Source organism: Dermochelys coriacea, chromosome 17 (genome assembly GCF_009764565.3).
Source record: "Dermochelys coriacea isolate rDerCor1 chromosome 17, rDerCor1.pri.v4, whole genome shotgun sequence".
NCBI classification, from domain to species: Eukaryota; Metazoa; Chordata; order Testudines; family Dermochelyidae; genus Dermochelys; species Dermochelys coriacea.
In genome coordinates, this window is record NC_050084.1 from 599,375 (window position 1) to 616,501 (window position 17,127).

Genomic DNA, 17,127 nt, shown 5'->3' on the forward strand with positions numbered 1-17,127 from the left:
GAAGCAACTAATCTCACCTGTGACTGGTCTGCAGAGCCAAGATACTGCCTGGCAGCTGTCTGCTCGAAGCTCAGAATTCACTGGCAGCAGCACCCTGCTGCTGTCTGAGCTCATAAAGGGCAAGATGATGAGGCAGAACCCAGTGTGTCTAGCAAGGGGTAAAGCAGCAGATTTTAAATGACTCATCATTGCTCTTCTTTCCAGGGAACGGGGCTTAATTTTATGGCTGTGTGGGAAGCTCTGAGTAACTGGGGTTCTACATCAGCTCCAAAGGAAGGCTGGGTCCCATGCAGGGGAATTTGAACATGGGGAGTGAATTCCCCTCTCCCCCAGAAGCAGAGTGAAACCCTTCATCCCCATTCTCTCCCTGCATCCCTGGAGAGAAACACAGCTCTGTTTGCTTGTTTCTTTCCATTAGCACTTACTGTGTAATGGAGGTTTCAGAGTAGCAGCCGTGTGAGTCTGTATTTGCAAAAAGAAAAGGAGTACTTGTGGCACCTTAGAGACTAACAAATTTATTAGAGCATAAGCTTTCGTGAGCTACAGCTCACTTCATCGGATGGCGATGAAGTGAGCTGTAGCTCACGAAAGCTTATGCTCTAATAAATTTGTTAGTCTCTAAGGTGCCACAAGTACTCCTTTTCTTTTTGCAAATACAGACTCACACGGCTGCTACTCTGAAACCTCCATTACACAGTATTTCTGAGGAAGGACAGAGGCCCTTACAGCTCAGGCAAGACTGGGATGGGAGCCATCCAGCAAACTGAGCCATGAGCATATTCTACAAGAATGTCAGCTATTTGGCTACGCCCTTCCTGCAATGCGTGGGCTGTGATGGCTAATGTCTCCAGGGAGGTGCCAGACAGCAAGTACACCTGGTCTGTGGTCTTGCTCCCCAGAAACCAAGTGAGCAATCAGAAAGGGCCATACTGCGCCACGAGGCTGTGGGGGAGGAGGCAACAGCCCACCAGGGCATTGGGACCTCAGGAGGGAGCAGCTCTCTCTGGCAGGGGGAAGTGTCCAGGGAACCCTCTTCCAAGAAGGAAACATCGTGTATGTACTTTCTCTAGTTTTATGCTAATTCTGTTTGCTCAGGCATTATGCGATGACTTCGCTGGGCAGCACAAGGGCCTCTGGCTGCCAAGGCCCTAGGGGGGAAGGCATCACCAAACCAGGTTTCCTTTGCACATATGTAGATGCTTGTTCAATCTCAGAATCACTGTGACTTTGAAAGACCCAGTGAGATGGGAGCATCTGAAAACCCCACCCCCATTATCAACCCTCTAAATCAGTGTTACCTCTGCAGCATGAGCCCAGAGCAGTCCACAGTGTACAGAAAAAACAACCATGCAGCCATCTGGCCAGCACCAGCCATTCCTGGCTCCCAGGCCCAGCTCCTGACCTTTGTAAGGCATTTAATTGATTCTATCCCTCAACTAGAGAATAGTCTGAACTGGAACAATGGGTCCAACTTTGAGGACATTTAGAGTCAGACCAGCCCAGGTCTAAGGTTTGTGACTTGGGCATTAACACTGGTGAAGTTGCCAACTGGAGACTGGGCTCAGTCTGTAGCTCTTAGAAACCCTCCTGGAGGGTGCCTGGATCTCTCCATCAGGTGAGCAAGTAGAGAGCTGTGAGAGACTCTTTAGAAGGACAGCTCTCTGCTCAGGAGGGGGGGGGAAACAGAGTGACTCTGCTCATGTGCTTTGATTTCCCCAGTCCCCTCACAGAGGCCTAGTCAGGTATTTATCTCAGATTTGTTCCTCTGCAATTTCTAATTGGGATGCAGCGTGTTCAAGGAGATATATCTGCACTTGGAGCTGGTGGTGTGATTTCCAGCACAAAGAGAGATGCACATTGTCCTGGGGTGCTGTACTCACCACTGGGGTGCCTCCTTGTAGCCACACCTGGGGATTCACTCAGCCAGTCTGACCCCCTCCTGCAGAAACTCACTCTGTCTCAGGACTTGACAGCTCCCTCTTTGTGGCTTGGCCTTCTGGCCAGGTCACTATACTTTTCCCTTGGCGTATCAAGCTCTGTACCAACTGTCCCAGACAGCCTTCCAATTCACTGCCCCTCAATGGTGCCATTTGCCCAGTGGCTGGTAGGGGAACCCACACCTTGCTGCTGTTTTCCTGGACTGCTTCCTACACTGTCTCCATCAGGCTTCTTCTCCGCCTCCGGGTACACCCTGTTCCTGCCTAGGTGAGCTTCATCTTTAATTAGTCCTCATTGCTCCCTGGTTTCTCCTCCAGGTGCTGCCTAGGGAGTTAATTGGCCCTCCTGACCACCTTAATCAGGGAAGGGTGACACCCCATCACACTCATACTATCTGTCACTGAGCTGCAAATAGAAAGAAACTGTAGCTGTGGCAGGGCCAACAGCGGGAGGGCCTAGCTGCCCTAAGCTATGCTCAGTGTCTCAGACAGGACAGCTGGCCCCTCCCACCACTGCATCTACATTTAGTGCACTAGCTTGATGCCAGCTAGCATAAGTATGTCTCCTCGAGCTGTGAATCATACCCCCAGCTCCCAATGCAGCCATACCCACAGACCGAGAGTCTCTTTGCTCCTGCTCCGAGCTGAGCTGCTGACCTAGTTCTTTCTGAGTTTCCTGGTTGGAGAATTTCCATTGGTTGGCAGCTGCCCATTCAACTTTCCTTTGGAAGTCCCATGTTTGTGACTCCACCTGTAGCCCTATCCATGGTCATAGATTCTCCAGCCAGAAGGGACCATGCTGGGTAGTGGAGATGTCAAGACAGGTGGCCACCTTGTGTGGGCAGCCTGGGAGTCATACACCTGGACAGCATGGTGCACGCTGTGGCACACTCCATGGGTGACACAGCAGGAGGGCATCCAGCCCAACTCAATGTTCTCAGCACAGCTGCTAAGGGTCAGCACTTCAGGGTGATGCCCTGGAAGGGATGCGGGCTCCAGAGTTACCAGTGCTGTGTCTGTGGGAAGTGAGGGCTTCTCTGACATTCTGCTCTGACTTTCAGGGCTAGAGTCACACCCTGCTCAGCCAAGAGGGGAAGAGGAAAAGTCTGATCTGGCACCTTAAGGGCAATGGCATAGGGAATACAGGCAAGTGGAGGGACAGGGCAGGAGGTGACTCTTAGGACTTGCCTCCCAATCTCATTACAGGATTTAAACTGCAGCAATCTGAGCTGCGATTAGGTCTGGTGGACAGAGCGGGACACTCATTTCTTAAAATAATCACTTCTCAAACTACCTACTTTCAGGGCCCGGAGCCCTTCTCTGGCCTCTCTGCCCAGGCAGAGGAGCAGTTCCCTTGAGCCACTGCACAGAGCCTTCTCCAGAAGGGAACTCGCCTGTCTCAGGTCAGCTCTGTGGGGTCCACATTTCCCCTCTGCCTGCTGCTAGGACCCCTTTAAGGCTGGATGCCTCATCAGTTTGGATTGCTGGATTTCAGCTGACAGCCTGGGGCTGCTTTGACGTCATTCTGACCTCAGCAGAGCCTGCCAGCTGATTGCAGTTCCCTGTCACTCCAGCAGTAGGGCCTGAAATAACAGCAGCCTTGCCATGTATAGACACCCTGCCCTGAGCAGCAGCCCAGCTTTATGTAACTCACATTTACTGCTGCGGGCTGCGTGTTCCCCAGCACTGGCTCCTGCTGTGCTTGCTAGCCATGCCTGCCCCCACTGCTGCATACGCCATCCAAACTGCGCTCCTGGTCCAGACCTGTGGCCTGCCACCGCCCTCCGGCTGCACCTACCCCCTACCCACTGCGCCATCCATACTGCATCCTGCTTCCGGGCACCATCCATACCCGCAGCTGCACGCACCATCCCTGCCACAGCCACGCAGCCGCATGCTCCATCCCTACCCAAAGCCGCACGCGCCATCCCTACCCACCGCCCCACAGCCGCACACGCCGTCCCTACCCACAGCGACAAGCACCATCTATAGTCACCACCCCACAGCCGCACACACCATCCCTACCCACCGCCAGTGTTCCTGCTAATTTTTGACAGGCTGTGTGCGCAAAAAATTTCTTCTGTGCAAATTTTTGAAGCAGAGTTCAAATTTGTGCACCATCAGGCAAATGTGCCCAAGCAAGTAAAATGCTTATACATTTAAAAAGTTTTAATTTGCAATTTGTGATAGTAATAGTTTTATACCATGTTATTTTATAAATGTCATTTTTAAATACTTAGAAAAAGGAAATGTAACTCCTTTCCCCAACTTGCCAGCTAGTAGAATCTGGCTGTGTTGATAGATGGCGGGTGAACAATGCCAAAAGTCGCCTGTAAATGATATTTCGGCCTAGCTCTGATGTAGTATTTAATTTTTTGTGTGCACAGTGTTTCAGATCTGTGTGTGCGGGGTTTAAGATCTGTGTGCACGTGCACAGCTTAGAGGGAACAGTGCCCACCGCTCCACAGCCGCAGTCGCCATGCCTACCTGCTGCCCCACAGCCACATACATCATCCCTACCCACCACCCCACAGCCGCATGCACCATCCCTACCCGCTGCCCCACAGCTGCACGCGCCATCCCTATCTGCCGCCCCACAGCTGCTTGTGCCGTCCATGCCTCTCCACCACGCATGCGGTCCATACCTTACCTCACCGCCCACACTGTCCATACCTGTGCTGTGCCGTTGGGTGTGCCCTCCAAACCATGCATGCTGTCCATATCCAGGCCCTCCTGCCACGTGTGCTGTCCATGCTCACACACTGCACTGGGCAGGTCCCCGCTGCCTGTAGCTGCACCCTCTTGCTGCACATGGTAAGCGCAGATCCCCACTCATGCCCACTCCCTCTGAGCGGGTCACTGGCTGGAGTGAGCCATACCAGTCCTACTCCTCTTTTCCTTTCTGGGCATGCGTATGACTTACTTATGTCACCTTCTGCAGCTGGGGCTCCCTTGTTCTCATGCCCCCTGGGTGTTGAGCTCCCTGGGCACGTAGGGGGGCTTCCTGGGTGGTCCTGTCCCCACTGGCACAGGCACGATGTTGGGTGCCAAATTCCCCAAGGCACCTGAAGCTGCTCTCTGTCCCTCTTTGAGGCTTTTGGCGCTGTGGTGAATTTATCCCTTTTGTTCAGATTGGTGCCTTGCCTCTCTCTTCTGACCCTTGGGGCTCCCTTGGCCTAGGGCTGGTCCCCAGAGAGCCTGGGGGCTGTCCCCAATCACTGCACCATCTCTCCCTCAAGATCTCTCTGGTTAATTGCTGGGCTCTGACCAACTCTGGAAGTTGTCATGGGAACAGCCCTGTCTAGCCTCCTGTCTGCTCCGAGCCAAAGGTCAGTAGGAAATCAAGGTCCATTGCCCAACCTCCGGGCCGGAGTCAGCAGGAAAGTTGGTGCCGGGAGAGAGCAAACTAGGGGCTCCTGCAATGCCCCTCCGGCCAATTGCTCCCTCCCAAGAAGGGGGGTTGGAGCAGGGCTTGGAGTTAGAAGTTACTCCTGAGTTCTGTTTCTGCCCCGCCACAGACTTGCTATGTGACCTTAGGCAAGTCCCCTGACCTCTCTGTGCCTTTGCCCTCTGTATAATGGGGCCAGGGGGAGCGCTGGCAGAGCTTGGGTTCAGTGCGATTCCTGGTCTATGTGCATTCAAACCACAACCGGAGCATTGCGCTGAAAACCACTTCCCAGCACTCAGCCATCTGCTGGGCAGAGTAGAGCCAGCCCGTCCGCATGCAGCTCAGGGAGCCACCTGCCGGCCATGGCGGGGTCCCACTGCGGAGACAAAGGCCCTGTTCTGGGGAAGCAAAGGGCCTGAGGGGCAGCCCTGGGTGGCAGAGGGCTGGGCTGGAGGCCCGGGCGGGCGCTGATGGGGAAGCTGGGCTGGGTGTCCACTTGGCGCAGCAGTTCTGGCAGCGGTGCCACACCCTGGGAAGAAGAGATTCTCACTGGCTGGAGGGGGGAGTTGTTGCAGGCAGGGGGGGGCAGTAGGGAGCCAGGGAGGTTACTGGGAACAGTGGGGAGTTGGAACTGTGACATAGTCCGTGTTATATTCATATCATAAGCATATTTCCATAAATAATATGGAGTGTAATGCCATACTGGGGATTCAGCAAAACAGGAATCTAGGTGAAGATGAAAAACAAGGCCATCGAGTGGGGCAAAAGGCAGGGCAGTTCATGCCCCTGGGACCCTCACTGCAGCACTGACAGGCTCTAGCAGAGGGCTCGAATCTCCAGGCTGGCTTGAGCACAGTAGCTTGAGCACAGGGAGTAGGGCTCAGGTAAAAGTTTCTTGAGGGCCAGCAGTAAGATTCTTGGGATGTGGTGGAGTTTGGGCAGTCACCCCCCGGCCCCAACCTGCTGCCCTGAGACTGCACAGCTGTTAACGCCAGCCCTGCCCTTTGAGAGTCCTGGCCAGGTGGCAGGCCAGGGAGACGATTTAGGGGAAAGGCAGGAGTGGGGAAAAGGAATCTCGTCAGCTTTGTTCTTTCTCTTGTACCTTGTTTGGGTTTGTACCTTTGGGCACTTTTTATGCGGTGGAAGCAGAACTGGGAACACAACTGTCAAATTTCCTGTTTCCGGCACTACAATGGTGGCTGTGTCAGACATGCCTAAGATAGATGAACAGACACAGAAGGAAACTCCCTAGAAGTAGAAATTGTGTCCACTGCTGCTAGTCAGGTCAGTTCCACAACCCGACCTGCATGTAATCCTGTATCCAGGGCAACCTCCCAGCCCTGCCTCGGCCCCTGGTCCAGACCCTCAGCATCCACATGACCCAGCCCAGGGAATATTCCCAGGGGAGCAGCCATGGCTCATCCCGCTCCCCTACAGCACCAACAATAACACAAGTGAACTGTTTCAGAGTAGCAGCCGTGTTAGTCTGTATTCGCAAAAAGAAAAGGAGTATGTTAGTCTCTAAGGTGCCACAAGTACTCCTTTTCTTTTTACAAGTGAACTGAATAGCCCAGTAAAGAGGCTGCTGTGCCTGGCTAGCAAAGCCCCCCTCCCTTCCCTCACCTCCCAGCCAGTGTTTGGCACACCAGCCTCTGTTTTGGAAAAAAGCCCCACTCTTAAGTGAGGAAAGGTGGCCCTGGGGCTAGGGTGCTAGCCTAGGAGTTGGGAGACCCAGGTTCAATTCCTGCCTGACCTCAGGCAAGTCACTGAGCTGCTTGGTGCTGAACTGCCCTGCCCCACAGTCTTTGGTGAAGATAAAGACAATAGTGATTAGGAGATGCCCTGGTGATGGGGGCACCTAGGGAGAATGAGAACATGAGCACTCCCCGGTGGAGGCAGGGCTCCTGGCAGCCTAACTGCGGCGTTGACTAAGCCCGTTCAGAGCAGGGCTACTTGGCACAGTGGTCCCTACGCCTTAGCTACAGCAGCACTGAGGGAAGCTGCATTCCCCCAGGAAAGAGGCGACTATAACCAAGCCCACAGGCAGCTCAGTCTTGCCAAGCTCCCAGGGGGCATGATCATCCCCCATCAGCACCTGCTCCAGGGTGTTGCTCACACCAGGTTTAGATTCTAAAGGGCACCCTAAGAGTCCATCTCCCAGGCTCCTTGTCCACCCATTTCATGACACTGTTGTTCTCATCAGCTTGTTGCCCAGTAGTGCATACAGAGGAGTCAGACACACCAGCTCCTCAAAGAATAGACACATTTTCCTCCTGCTGCTGGATCTGTGTTACTGGCTCAGGCCTTCCTGTACTGGAGCACAAGTCCCTTGTCTTCCCATGGCATTGCTTGCTGCTTCAAGAGACATCCCTAGCCACTCTTAGCTTTCCACATGACACACCCAGACAACTTTACCTCTACCCCCTTTGCGATACTGGTACATGGGGACATGGCAGCTCTAGGGGCAATGATACTTGGGGAACACAGCATCAGCCAGTGGTTGTGGTAGACTTATAACGTGCTGGTGTTTGTTATGGAGGCATAAAGTACCCTTGTGGCTTCCCTATGGGGACAGAGCTAAGCTATCTGGCTGCGATGTGTGGTAAGTGTCACCTGAGCTGAGCATTAGTGTGCAGTGGGGGAGTGTGTGTGTGCACCTGTGGGTGCATGTCCATGTGTCTGTGAGTGTACACACATGTATGTCTGTGAATGAGTGTCTACTGATCCCAGTGAGATGCAGATGAGGGAGGAAGACACCAGTCTTTGAGCTTAAAATAATATTTCAAGCATCTTTTAGTCTTGTCATGGAGCATTAATGAAGAATGCCAGTTAGCCTGCACACATGGGCAAGGAGGTACAACTACACAACAGGGGTGCATTACAGATGAGGATCCAGGAGTGTCTAGCACTGCATCACCCAGCTATGTACAGCAGTTCCAGCCTCAGGAAGGGAATCTACGCCAATTAATGTCCTTATTTTTAGAGCTACATGGAGAAAAGTAACAGGCCCAAAATGCTGCCCAGGCAGTGACCCTGAGTCACCCCTCATCATTCTGCTGCAGCCCCTGGCCTCCCTCCTGACTCTCAGCTACCTCCATTTGCTTGGACACCTGTAAAACCTAGAGATATGCTCACTGCAGCAGGGCCTGTGTCTTAGTAGGTCTTCCATGAAGCACCCAGCATAAATTCAGGTGCTACAAAATAAATAATCATTCATCCCTTTCTGTTCCATTGCAGCATAGCACCTGGCTGGACCCCAATCTTCTAGCACTGGGACATCACAGTACCTGGCAACCATCAGCAAAGGCACAAAAACGCATCACATTATCACAACCAGGAGCCACTGGCACTGGGACACAAACACCACATCTGACAGGGCAGAACCTGAGATGCCAACACCCAGCACCTCTGTCACGCTGCAGTTATCATCTAACATGATCCGTTTGTTCACTGAAATACTATGTTCTTGTTCAGAGCTGTCCCTTCAGGGTGACTGTTCCGGGCCCTGTGCTTTTGGGGGGCCCCAGGCCAGTGCGATTGCCCAGGGTGGTCGGTCCTGGAAGAGACTAATCCATCTCTTTCGCCCTGGGTCCTGCACCCCCCTAGGGATGGCCCTGTTCTTGTTACAAAGAGTCACAGTCCCAAGAGCGCATGGGGGGTAGGGAGGGTATGGCACAACCCAGCTGTCTGGGCTGCTGAGAAACCATCCAGGTGCAGCCGATGAGACAGAGCTCTCGGGAAAGGTCAGCAGAACGTCCTCCAGATGCCGAATGAAGAGCAGGTCAGCGGGTGTAGGAGCGCTGCCAGCTGTAAATGTCAGGGCTATTGTGGGGGCAGCAGGACTCCTGCCTGCAGCCACTTCTGCCCTGGGTGACCTTCATCACCAGCCTGGCCCCTCTCTTCTTGTCCTGGCCCTTCAGTTTGTCCTCTGCGAGGAGGAAATCCCCAGTGGTGTGGAAGAATTCCAGCAGCACCTCATGGCTCCAGAAGGCACCACACAGGCTATCCTTGAAGAAGCTGCAGTGTCCGCCTCCTTGGGTGAGCACTAAGAAGAAGTAGGGATTTGTCTCAAACAGCTCAAAGGGCAGAGTGTCCTTGGGGGCCCCACACATGGGGTCGTCCTGGCTGCAGATGGACAGCACTGGTACTGCCACGTCGTCCACGTCCCGCAGGGGGTCGTTCCTCTCCCAGTACAAGTCCCGGGTCTGGGCCTGGCAGAACAAGACCTCCTCCAGCTCCCTCAGTGACTGCCCCCCAAAGAAACGATCCAGGGGAAGAACCTCCCCTAGCACCGTGGCAAACCTGGGGGAGACAGACACTGGTAAGAGCCCAAGCAGGAGAATGAGGAGGGGGGACAGCTCCCTGTGCTGGGGGAGGTTAATTGATTGAGCATGGGGCAACTCAGGGCTGAATTGACCATCTCACCATGGCTCTATCTGGGATAGAAAAGGCCTTCTCCCTTCATCCAACTCCCCCAGGGCTCTGCAGCTCCCCACCTTGTGCTGAGAAGCATTCTCACTAACCAGGACTGCTCCACCTACACCCTAGGGCAGAGGTGTGCAAACTACGGCCCGCGGGATCATCCTGCCCATCCCCTGAGCTCCTAGCCAGGGAGGCTAGTCCCTGGCCCCTCCTCTGCTGTCCCCTCTCCCCCGCAGCCTCAGTGCACCGCCAGTGCTCCTGCCGGGCAGTGCAGGCGGCGTGGCTGGCTCTGGCCAAGCAGTGGGGCTGCGGGCTCCTCTGAGTGGTATGGTAAGGGGGTGGGGGGATTGGATAAGGGGCAGGGGATTCCGGGGGGCAGTCAGGGGATGGGAAACAGGGGCAGGCATGGGAGTCCCGGGGGGCCTGTCTGTGGGCAGGAGTGTGGATAGAAGTCAGGTCAGTCAGAGCCCGGGACAGGGAGCGAGGGGGTTGGATAGGGGGTGAGGTCCTGGTGGGGTGATTAGGGGCAAGGGCCCTGGGAGGGGGCAGTCAGGGACAAGGAGTGGGGGGGTTGGATGGGTCAGAGGTTCTGAGGGGGACAGTCAGGGGGCAGGAAGTGGAAGGGGGTGGCCAGGCCATATGGGGAGGCACAGCCTTCCCTACCCGGCCCTCCACAGAGTTTCACAATGCCGATGTGGCCTTTGGGCCAAAGGATCACCAGCTCTGTCCCCTATCTGCTGATCCCACAGGATCTCACATGGGTCCATGGGACAAGGTCAAAAGCCACTGGGATCCCTCAGTGCACTGCAAAGCTGCACTCATGGCATGGTGGAGCTGGGAGGCTGTGGCTCATTGCTTCAGACCCTGCAGGGCCAGGCCATCGCTACACACTGTCCATCTCAGCCCCAGACAGACCCAGAGACGAGTCACTCACCGGCTGAGCCACATCTTCTGGGACATGAGCAAGAATTGCTGCCATAGCCAGGGGCACCCAGCTTCAAACCATCCCCGAGGATCAAAGATGGGGGGAGATGCAGCCAGCAGCTGTCAGGTGGCTAGAGGAACCACATTCTCCCAGGTAGGAGAACAGGAGCCCTGCCCCAGTGCTCTCCCCCACTGCAAAGACCAGGGCCCCTGGGCACTGGGAGCGGATGTATCGGATGGCTTCTCGCAGGTCAGCAGGATCCCCATACGGCTGCAGCGTGGTAGTGCTTAGGGGGCAGCCGTTCTGGCCACGGCGGTTAAAGACAACAGGATGGTAGCCATGAAGAAGTGCCACGTGACATAGCTAGACCAGACAATGGGAGTCACTGTGAGTGCCCTGGGAACAGGGAAGGACAGCCTGTCTGCCCTGAGGGTCCCACCCCCGGGCTGCTCTACCAGCTGGTGGGTTAGGGCAGAGCCATCCCTTGGGTAGGACGTATAGGGGTGACCACTCTGGGCCCCATGCTTTGGCGGCCCCGTGGGCCGGTGCGATTGGCCAGCATGGTCAGTCCTGGAAGAGACAAATCCGTCACTTCCACCCCCCCTCCCCCCCAGGGACGGCCCTAGGTTAGGGACTCAGACAACAGGAGAAACCTGTGATCGCACCTGGAATCCAGGTCAGGATTCTTCTCTGTGGCCATTATCTATGTCTTATAAATGGTCCTTTGAAAGGACCCATGTGATGGGTCTTAGAAGCCTGTTCCTCTGCTCAGTGCCATGGTATCACTGCCTGGAACGTTTCTCTCATTCTTCCTTTCCTCAGTGTCCTGATCCCCGGCCATGCTGCTTTGATCCCTGTCTCCTGGCCTCGGGCGCCACATTCAGGCCGAGGTTTGCAGACGTGCTTGCTAATGTGGACATCCAACCGGAGACACCTAGTCTGATTCCCAGTGTGCTGGGGACCCATCGTCCCACTGAAGTCAGTGGGAGCCGCAGGCTCTCACGGGGGCTGGTCAGAAGCTGAGGCACCCAAATGAGCAAGCACGTTGAGTGCTTGGTGCCTTTAATCTCTGTGTCAGCCCCTCCATCCCCAACTCAGTCGTGTGCCCATCTCTGGCCAGCTCCCACTGGGATAAATCCATCTATTAATTCGGTGAAGCTAACAGTACCAGGGGAGTCAGCCACAGCCCCCTCCCTGCTGCAGCACAGCCCCAAACAGCACTGACCATTCAGCTTTCTATCACACTGTCCACTCACCTCTAAGTCCATGAGCCCTACCCCTCACCCTCATAGAATATCAGGGAAGGAAGGGACCTCAGGAGATCATCTAGTCCCACCCCCTGCTCAAAGCAGGACCAATCCCCAACTAAATCGTCCCAGCTGGGGCTTTGTCAAGCCAGGCCTTAAAAACCTCTAAGGAAGGAGATTGCACCACGTCCCTAGATAACCCATTCCAGTGCTTCACCACGTTCCTAGTGAATAAGTTTTTTTCTAATATCCTCCCTGATCTCTCCCTGCAAGAGGGAGGTCTCTGCCCCAGATGGTCAGATGGGTTGGCTGCATTTCCCATGTGCAATGGCATTTTGTTATTTTTTGCCCTTGCTTTCCATCTCCCTAGCTCCCTTTGTTTGCAACTCCTCCCAATTCAGCATCATTGGAAAATTTCACTGGCATCTTCTTTACCCCTTTCCAGATGGGCACCGCATAGGGGGAGGGTTCAGATAACAGGAATGATTAATGAAGCTGTTAAAGAATATCAGCACTAGGTGGTGTGGAGTGGGCAAGAGCATCGAGAGGTGTCATATGGACCCAGCAGATGTGCTGTGCTACAGTCATGGTCGTGTGGCACTAGGTGTGGGTGCCACTGACAGGACAACCTGGACTCAGTTGCATCAAACAGCAAAGGGAGTACAAGCTTTTCTGACCCCGAGACTGGAGTTAGCTGGGGAGCTCTCTGGCTGGTATTGACTGTGTTGTTCTAACTGCACTCACAGGCTAGTGAGGTGGCGCTAAGGCCATTTCTGGTAAGGTGAAGAGAGGTTTAAAGATGCCCAGAAGGACCTACGTCTCCCAGCCCAGTCCAAGAGAATCCACTGTCTTCTCTGTAGATTCAGCTTGTCAGCTGTTAGAGCACAGCCGAAGAGCAAATGGGGTCAGTGGGGTTATGGGAGGATGGGGAATAAACCTCGGCACTAAATCCACTGTTAGCAGCAATTGCTAGGGGACCACTTCGGTGCTGGACAAGGAACACACTGCTGGGGTTTATACACAGCCTTGGTTAGAGAGCTTCTGCCCCGGGCATCGGGCAGCTGGGAGACAGACTGGAGCTCCATGCACCTGCCTGATGGGAACAGCCTGTCCTCCCTGGTGTGGGTGTGGGCGTGGGCAGGGGTTGTGCAGCAATTTTCTAAGTACAGTACACCCTTCCAAATCCTGTGTGACCCCCTATGTTCTCCAGCTAGGCACAGCACTCGCCCCCACCCCAAATAGGCCACAGTGTTTCCAAACCCTCCAAACAGCCCACTTCTGCCCTGAGTCCCACCTCCCCACAAACACACACATTGTTCTGCCCCTCAAGGGTAGGGATTGGCTCCATCTCTGCGTCCTGTCGCTGTCTGTCTAAGGAAATTCTCTGAGCTGTAGCTGACGGGGTCGGGATAATGGTCCCTTTTTCTACAAAGGGGAAAACGACTGGCCCAAGGTTACCCAGTAAGTCAGTGCAGAACCGGGATTGCAGTTCCTAGTGCCCAGCCCTGTTGCCTGTCACTGCCAGTCCCTCCCCCTCATTACCTTGCTGATGTTGCGGGTGACCTTCCCGAAGGAGTTGGGGATAAGCAGCAGGACAGGTGTGCTGCAGATGGTGGATGTCTGTCTCTTCTTCTGCTGTGCTGGTCCCACTGCCCAGTCCAGTGCCACCAGCCCCTCATCGCTTAGCTGCAGATAGGTCCTTACAAAGTGCACCCTGCTATCCAGGGGCCCCATCATGCTGGCCAATGTCTGCAGGGAGGGGAGAGCCCTCCATGGCCAGCTGGCTTCGCATAGGCTTTTCAAGGCCTGGCACTGGCTCTCCAGGTAGGCAGCCAGCACAGAGGGCTTGCAGACCAGCTGGGCCCCAGAGCTGCTGGGAACTTTTGCTTTCTGAACCCAATCCCGGACACACAGGAAGATGAGCAGTAGGAAGAAGACCAGCATCCCCACCCATGGCAGCATGGCCAGGACAGAGCCTTCTTGGATCACAGGTCCCTGCTCCTCAATGGGCTGTGGGGGGCTGAATCACACACAGCCCTAGGGAGAGGAAGGAGCTGAGCCCAGGGGGCTGCGCTATCCAGACTTCCTCAGCAGACTTCCCTCCAGAGAGGACAGGTTTCTAGCCTGGCAAACTTCAACCTTCTGCTTTGGTAGTGAGAGAGGGCGGGGATGGCTGGGGCGTGTGAAGCAGCAGCCTGGAGGAAGAGCTGCAGCAGTTTCCGTGTAGGTCCCAGACGCAGAGAGAGAGAACCACAGAGACCAGAGATTGTCCATTAAAGACTAACCCTTTGGGTGAGGGGAGGGGGGACTTGGGGATGGGATGTGTGTGAGGGATGCTGTGGGGAGAAAGGCTTCCCTCGGCTGCTGGGGCAGGCGGCACCTCACCACTCTGCACCTACCCCCTCCGGGCACAGGAGTGAGAACAACCCCCGTCCTAGGAGAGTGGGCAAAGCAAAAGGGAGACCTGGGGAAGACAGAGCCCGGGACACCCAAAGCAAAGGGCAATGGCTACTCTCTGCAACAGGTTCAGCAGCTCATGAGCAAATACAGAAGAGAAAAGGAGTTAACATTTCCCGTCCCTTATTCTCAGGCTCTGGCCCTCAGAAGCAGCATTTCAAATGCTCCAATCCAGGGCTGGACATCCAGGGCAGATGCACGGGCAAGAAGCAGGAGTGTTAATTGGGCAGCGCTTTCTAGCCCGCTCAGCGGAGCAGCTGAAATCCCCAGCTGCACTCACAAAGAACAGCTTCTCACCTCAGCAGCACTGTGCAGAGATGGAGCATCACCTCCCTCTAGGAGCACGGCCAGCCACATCCACCATGCAGCTCACCCCTTAGCACTCACAAACCACGACACAGGAAGCATGACAGCTGATGACTAGACCACTGGTGGCATAAGCCCCACTGCCATTCCTTGCAGCAGCAACATGGGCTCTCTGCAGAGCTGGGCCACATGGAAGCCAGGAGAATGGTCTGTTTCTCCAGCAACAACTGCCAGATCTTGGCCATCTGAGCTATGCTGGCTAAGGAACCCTGACTGCCTTGTCTAGATCTCAGACCAGTCCTGCCTGTATCTGTGCTGAGACCAGACAGTCTAGTCGGGGGACAGGGCACCAGAGCAGCAAGAAGCAGTGTCTAACCCCACCATCCCCCAGGGCATTTGGGTGCCTCGCACACACACATACCCCCTGCTGACATTCCACAGGGAAACCCATCCGGCCACACCTCCTATGCATGTAATAGTTCAGCCAAAAAGCAAACCTAGGCTGGCTCCCAGGGATAAAGCCCTGGCTCCAAACCCCTTCACCCACAAGGCAAAGATCTTACTCCAAAGATCTTACCAATCACCCATGTCTTGGAGGCCTCCCAGTCAGGATCCAGGCCAGGCCACAGTCCAGAGATGGCTTCGGTAGCGCTCACAGATTAGTCTCGGTTTGGTGTGAGAAACAGTGTGTGAGCATGAGCGCGGTAAAGCAGGCACACCCGAGACTGGGTTAAGGGTGCATATGGGTCATTGGCCTTGTCTGATCCAGGAGTGCTTTACGAGGCAAGATTAATGCTCCCTTAACATTGTTTTGTATGGAACATGAATGAACAGCATCTGCAGTGATGCTAGCAGGGATACAACAACCAAGAACTATTGATCTCTTGCTCCAGGCCATAAACTGATCACAGGAAGGGTTCAGGCAGAAATGTGTCCCTAAGGGACAGCACTGCAGGTGCATTAGGTTTTCCCCTGTGCATCCCGCACTAGCCACCATATAAGGGGGACCGATGCCCAAAGGGCAGGCCATCCCACACCTCTTCCTGAAGATGCTAATTGCCCTGGGGGGTCTATATCAGTACATGGGCTTCCCCGACATGATGCACCAGGTGATTTACAGCCTGTTTTGTCCCTTGTTTCTTCATTGATCTTCCTGCTGCCTTGAAGGTTGTTTCTTCCCCACAAATAATTACTCAGCAGAAGTTGCACAAGTCCCTTAATCAACATCAGTGTGAACAGGTGTGGCCAGAGCAGGAGCTTGCAGCCACAGCACCAGATGCAGCTGAGCAGTTACCACTAGGAGGCTGTGGGGCAAAGAAAGGAAAATCACATCCCAAACCCCCAGGCCTGGGAAAGGAGGGTGTGACTGGAACTGAAGGACGCAGACAGGGCTGCAGGCTCAGCACCAGGAACTTAGCCCATCACAAATGAAAAGTCTCCTTATTAAAAGTAATCCACATCATGCAGTGTCTGACACTCCCCCACAGAGGACCCTGCCTCTTCTGAGAGCCATTTGGGCTAATGGATGCTGCCTGTTTACCCTGGAATCTTTCCTTGTACTAAAACAAAAACTCACTTACCCATGAAAGCTGACATAAGCAAGCGAATGGGAAGCTGTGATGGTTGCAGGACCCTGAACAAGGAGCTCACAGGATGTGCTGGTGGCGTAGGGAGTGGATTCGTGACACTGTTACTCCCAACTTCTGCTTCCTCTCTTCCTCTGTTTCTTTCTCTGGGCCACCAGGCAGACCCCAGCGCAGCTGCCACTCCACTTTGGGAATCCTGTGAGCCTACTGCGGGACCTGGGACAGAGGCACCCAAAGTCCCTAATTCAGGTGAGAGAAAATAAGTCATTGCTTTTCTGTGGAACTGACTCTGTTTGTGAAAAGAGCTCTGTACACACAGCATGGCACATGACTGTGCCACACACAAGCAGCCTAGCTGAAAGCATAGCACTGCAGCTGTAAGAGTGTGTCACACTGCCCTGCACTGCACTGCACTGCGTGTGCAAATGACTGTGCATCAGACTGTCTGCCATGGGCTAAACCTTCCAACAGGTGAAACTAATAAAAACCCCTCTGCCTTTCATCAGAGGGTCTGGAAGTGCTAAGAGCCAGATGGGATTCCTTCCCGGCCCTGCTCAGTGTCCAGCTGGCATTAATTTGCCCCCAAATTAAAAGTTTAGAAAACCCTGTGGTGGGGAGGGTCTAGGGAAAGGAGAGAATATAGAGAACAGGAATGGGTCAGTAGCCTTTATTTGGGTGGGGGAGAAAGGCATATGCTAGATGTCCCAGGCTGAAAATTACTATTGAGGTGCACAGAGAGCTCAAGACTGAAACTGCAAGGCCAGGTTGCAAGTCAGCAGCGCCAAGCCAAGCTGCGTGGGCGCTGTCTGGCTGTTTACTCTGATAACACCGCACCATCTCACCTCCCCACTTCCTTGCT

General features: G+C 54.5%; 1 protein-coding gene across 1 annotated transcript; it reads right to left on the bottom strand.

Annotated features, from left to right (window-relative positions):
- Window positions 1–8,087: 8,087 nt before the first annotated feature.
- LOC119844576 (protein ABHD15-like) lies at window positions 8,088–15,247 on the bottom strand. The gene is given in 4 exon segments (XM_038375606.2): window positions 8,088–9,627; window positions 10,682–10,773; window positions 10,775–11,035; window positions 13,462–15,247. Coding segments are annotated over 4 exon segments (1,293 nt in total). The 5' UTR covers window positions 13,882–15,247; the 3' UTR covers window positions 8,088–9,107.
- Window positions 15,248–17,127: the final 1,880 nt, after the last annotated feature.